The sequence below is a fragment of the Pygoscelis adeliae genome, unplaced genomic scaffold (assembly GCF_000699105.1).
Source record: "Pygoscelis adeliae isolate BGI_AS28 unplaced genomic scaffold, ASM69910v1 Scaffold212, whole genome shotgun sequence".
Lineage (NCBI taxonomy): Eukaryota > Metazoa > Chordata > Aves > Sphenisciformes > Spheniscidae > Pygoscelis > Pygoscelis adeliae.
In genome coordinates, this window is record NW_008824235.1 from 27,832 (window position 1) to 33,577 (window position 5,746).

A 5,746-nucleotide genomic window follows, 5' to 3' on the forward strand; every position below is an offset into this window, starting at 1 on the left:
CTATATGAAAAGGATGCACTTACTTGAACGGCATAAAAACATAAACATTACCTTTCAGTTTAGAATTTGTATGTTGTCATGTATTGCTGTGATGTGATTTCTTAACTTAGTTCACCACTTCAGCATTGTTTGATACAGAGCAATAGAGCAGTTCTTTACATTTTGAGATTGTACATTTGCTTGTCTGGTCCGATACTCCTGTCCACAAACTAGACTGCACTCAGGTCTTTCAGCAACTTTCAACCATTTACCTAGCAGCCACAGAAACGCTGCAAAGCTAGGTCTTACCACCACATTTTCAGAGTGCCAGGATTTGCTAACAACAGAACAATGGGGGATGGACAGGAATTTTCAGGTTGATCTTTCTTGAAACTTTTAAAACATACTCTTTTGTGCTATGCACAGAAGGCATAATCAGGTAGCTTTATGGAAGTAGGCTACTAGTTGAAATAGAGGAGTAAACATTACCTTCTGGTAGAAAGAGAATGAACAAGTTTACCAGAATCAGCAGCTCTCTATACAGCAGACTTTGCCCTAGTTATGACGCATTCTCCTTGAGTGAGGACAGTTTATGTTTCCCAGCCCCAAAGAGTTTGTGTATAGCATTGTGCCAACACACATGTATTGGCATCTGCTTTCAGTGCTAACCTGTGCTCCTCTGACTCTGATACTTTCATCTTTCAAGTCACAGCCCAGTTTTTGTTGATCTCAAGTTTTAAAAGCGCACTATCCTTTTAAGAATCACACTTTTGTAAGTGTGTAAAAAAGCTTTTTGGAGATTGGACACTAGGACTTCAATACTCATTTACGTGAGCTAACAATTTCCAGATAGAAATACAACACCATAAAAGTGTAACTATAATAACTGCATGACAATGCCACATTTAAGTACCTACAGCTACCTGGCATTCCTTTGAAAATTAACATCTCATGTCCTTAGTACAATAAACTTTGCCAGGCTCTGTTGAAAGCAACTTCTAACCACTTCGCATCTAAAAAATTTTGACATACTGATATTTTCTAAACCTGCAGCAATAAGAAATGCATCAAACCAGTTGAGAACACACCTTTAATAAATTCTTTAAAAAAAATAGTGATGAGTTGTTTTTCTACAGTATTTACTACCAGTTTTCAAGTAGCATTTGAATTTAAATAAAAAAAGTCTCTAGGAGGTGAACATAATGATAACGAAAAGTCATTATACAAAAGCTTTGCACAAAACATACTGGAATTACAGAGTAATGATCAAAATTAAGCAAGAGAAATATGATCCCAAACAAAATGTTCCATTTACTAAATAATTTCCGTGGAGTTGTGCTTGTCAGCTTCTGGAATATCTGTTAAGTGATGAAAAAAAGGACGACCATGAACACAGCCTTTATTTTCCTTTCCAAGCTGTTGCTTCATCCTGTAAATGGTGCTTTGTACATCTTCTTTTGACAAATGTAAGGGCAGCTGCCGAGCTAAACGTACTGCTTCTCCCTGTGGAAAGGAAAAACAAAAACAAAACCCCAATAATTTTGAAGTACCACTTTTTAACACACTAACCTGGGGCTACCAGAAAGCAGGAATTAAGCACTCACTGTTTAAAGGTCACTCTTCTCTTTTCTGCTGATACATATTCCGAATCCCAGAAACCCAAATGTAACTCTAAACATATCTTATTGGTCATTTCATGACACTTCTACAATGGCGTCACACACAGTCAGTCTCCTGGTCATGTCTGCACTCTTTTTCTTTTAGGGTCCACTTTTGCAAGATGCTTTGTGTTTCTGAATATCTTATTTCCTGGTGGCACCAGTATCAGCTGGAGATGTTTACCAGTGCACAAGACACATTCTACACCACAAACTTTACAACTAAAATAAATGAAGTCAAACAGTCAGCTAAACAAAGTTTTAAAAAAACTATAGTGAAATTTTAGATTAATGCTGTATTAACTATTTTGCATCCAGTTATCTCACAATACTAGAAAGCAGAAGTGACTGCTAAATACAATTACTGAAGCTCCCATCCTCAAAGAATCAAGCAACTTCAAAAAGAAGGTGTCAGGTTTTTTGTTTCGTCCTCCAAGATGGGCCTTCCTGCCTTCTCTTCTGTACTTCAGTAACGTTGCCTAGACAGAAATGGATGTGGCATACAATCTCCCTTCACATTGTACAAACCTGAAGCAGCATTCATAACGTTTTAATCTGAATCTTCTCATTCTGTTTGTCTGGGGTTTTCTCGCACTCTTCCAAATGGAAAAAAGTTCCCTATGGACTATTCTCTACCTAGGAAGGCTGCTTCTTTAACCATTACCCTATTCTTACTTCTGGGCCTACCAAAAGACAGCAAAAGCTGCAGGCATGCTGCCTGCTCAAACATGAAACTTACGATAAAAGTTGCAATTCTGAACATGACAGTGAATGGAGTTTCCAGTGTTTACCCCTCAGAATGGTCAAAAAACTCAGTGCTTATTTTTAGGTTTTTTTTTCATGACGGCAAGCCATATACTTCCTAGTTAATATGTATTTTACAGCTACTGTTACTGCTGCACATGCATCTTCTTTGTAACAGTTCCTCACAGGATCATCATTGCTCTTAATATGCCTTCGTTTGATAATCTCTTGATATATATCTTTATATGTGTGTCTGTGTGTGTCTATCTATATGTATCTCTGTATATAGACATACACACACACACACACGTATGTTTGTATCTCTCTCTCTCACTCTAAACAAATTCCATTCGACTCAATCTGACTGATGGGTATTTGTAAGTAAAATTTGTAAGTAAAGGAAATAAAGCTTCTGCCTCCAAACCAAGTTACAAATCATTCCTGTCTCAACACTTAACTCATCCCTTCTTTAAGCTTCTTTCGTGAGTGCACGAGAAAGGTTCAGTATACACAACGGAATCACTCACTCCAAAGGCAGCTGTAAACTTACTGCCCCAAAAAGACAGGGAAAGATTTGTATAATAAATGTTTAAAAGATAAAACACACATTCTGTGTAAATGTCTAGGTCCCATTTTGAAGTAGCCAGATTCAGGAAAGCACATTAGCAAATACTTAAGTAAGAAGAGACTTAACATATATTTTGGTAACCTTTTTGAACAGAGATTTTAAGAATTGGGATTAAAGATAGCATTAGCGAAACATCTAGACAAGAAGTGATAGAAAACTACTACTGTTAGTTACTCCAGCTTTAACTAGTACCACATATATTAGTTGCCTCTGAAACAGCACGCCTATTATTGTCTCTGGGTGGATGATTTTATCTATTTGCATATCAAATATTAACAAGAGTCATTCCAGTTCCAACTGTTGCATAACAACTTCTGTAAGAAAACAGATTCAAGATTCTTTTACTCAAGTACCGTATTTCTGGCAACTAATAATACTGGCTGCTTGTGAAGAACACACGGCTTCCTCTCTGTCAGTGCACTGCAGAACTTAGTCACTATTGCATTGAACAGGGTGGACTTATAAGATTGTCAGTATGTGCTTCCTTTAACTACAGAAGTTATTGATGTTAACTAAATACAAGCATTTGCAGAGGCATATGGGGTTCACCGTATGTGAGACTTCATTTTTTACTTCAATGTCTTAATTCCAGTGACAGCTTGCTTTTCTGGCAAAAAAAAATTCCATTTGTCTCTCTCTGCCCTTTCTTTGAATGAATCATAGGAATTTTTCTTCTTTAAGTGGAAATGGTGCACTTTCTGATTTTCACGATGTACATGTCATTGAGGTTTACATGAGAATTCAGCTTCAATTAACACCTACTTTTCATAAACTATTACCTTAAATCATTTTATGACTTCTTCATAGATTTATTTATAAAGGAGTTAAATCTTGATGACTGTTCTGGATTCAACTGCTTTCTAGACTTTGTAAAGCAATTTTATGGCAGTTCTGTATTCTTACATGGAGAAATACCTTTCTAGTCTGAAAACTGCCTATATAGAAACACTTTGTGAACATCAGCTTTCAGCATGTATTATATCACGTCGGGACGACTGCTTTTGGCTACGTCTGATGGAAGTATTTTGGCAAGCAATGCAGAACCCATACACCTCAGAGAGGATATGACAGTCTCCTTTTCAAAAGGAACTTCTGTTTAGAACAGAACTACATTAATTAAAACAGAAAGCTGAAGAAAGATTTTCAAGCTGTTTAAGGATTCATTATAAGCTTAGCTGGCCAATACTTAAAAGAAAACTTCTGTCTTACCTCCAAGTAATTTATTACTTTGAGAGGTCTACATTCATATACTTCCTTTGCATTTCCATTAACTACTGCATTCAGAATTTCTTTCAAATCAGAAATACCATAATATGGCAGACAATTTGCAATCCCTTCTATTTCCAGATGACTTTCCATAGCTGAAGCACCTGAAGACATAAAAACAAAACAGTAATTCATACACTGCTTTGATTTCTATTCTGGAGCAATTCAGAGAAAATTAAACTGATGTAAAATCACTTGGTAAATTATTCTCACAAACTCAATAAAATTAGGAAACTTTTTTTGCTCCTCCCTTAGAGTGAAAAGCATTTTTGTCCCATGTTTCATTACGATGATGTGTGCCTATTCACATCACGAATGTCTCAGCTTATTTTAATTCAAATCCGAGCAGGTACTGTTTAAATGCTTAAAACATTTTGCAGCATTCCTTTAATTAAAGCTTCTATGGCTTTAATTAAACATACAGGAAATTAAAGTAGAAGCTAGTAATAAAATACAATTTAGTTTGAAAAAAATTAAAACAGTGTTGGCACTATTTCCTATTTAATTGGTTTAAACATCTGTAGAGTTCAAATGTTATTTTAACAAATTCAGCTTCTACTGAAATAAAAAGCGTTTTTTTCTCTTACCACAGCAGAGAAAAAACTCAAGCCCATATAACTAAAGACTCTGTGACAGACTTCTTACTATCATTTATATATCACATCACTGCTGCAGCAGGTACCATTCTGAACAGGAATGATGAATAAAACATTTCAAAAACCTTCCCAACAAAATATCTATTCAATCTTTGAGGTGTGAGAGATTTCACTTCTTATTCACACTACTTGCAAAAAATTTGAATGAAGTTGCTACTGTACAGCTAACTTTTCTTCCACTCCCAGTCAGAAGCAAGTTCTCTAGGGGTCAGGCTCACATATTCTCGTGCAGTCCTTCAGAGCTCCTCCTCTCATTCACGTTGGGTGCACAGAAATCTCAACCCAACCTGCAAGGCTACCTTCCCTTTTCCCCCCCACTAGAAGTCTAAGAAGTAAAGAGCTTCAGGAGAGCATTGAAGAACGCAATTCATCATGAAAATAAATCCACTCTTGTGTAATGGCCCCAGGTAGGATAAATTACATTCAGCCTGAGTCACGAATGGTTTTTGCAAAGTCAGAAAAGCTGGAGACAAATAGATTGCTACAAAGTGGATTAAACTAGCAAACCATGAATGATAAAATCATTCATGTTCCTAATACAAACAACGATGTGAAAGATTTCAGAAGTCAGAGAAAATATATATGCAATGTAAGTCACCACAATGTACTTTCATTAGCTAGTTATCCATGACCAGGCACTGTTTATTTGACAGTTTTGTTAAATAAGAGCACAGATGAACAGGAGGACTGTGCAGGTTGAAAATTTTTCTAAATATGGATGTGTCACCAGGTAAATAATGCTGTTGGGCCTTTTTAAGCTTAATGGCAAGAGATACTTTGACCAGAGTGGGAATTTGATACAGGGAGCCACCCCA

At 36.3% G+C, this 5,746-nt stretch overlaps 1 protein-coding gene across 1 annotated transcript in view; it reads right to left on the reverse strand.

Moving 5' to 3' along the window:
• Positions 1-1,055: 1,055 nt before the first annotated feature.
• PMS1 (PMS1 postmeiotic segregation increased 1 (S. cerevisiae)) overlaps positions 1,056-5,746 on the reverse strand; it is a 46,222-nt gene continuing 41,531 nt past the window's right edge. Inside the window, 2 exon segments of the mRNA XM_009334969.1 lie at positions 1,056-1,482; positions 4,219-4,379. Of these exon segments, the coding sequence (XP_009333244.1) occupies positions 1,294-1,482; positions 4,219-4,379 (350 nt within the window). The 3' untranslated portion in view covers positions 1,056-1,293.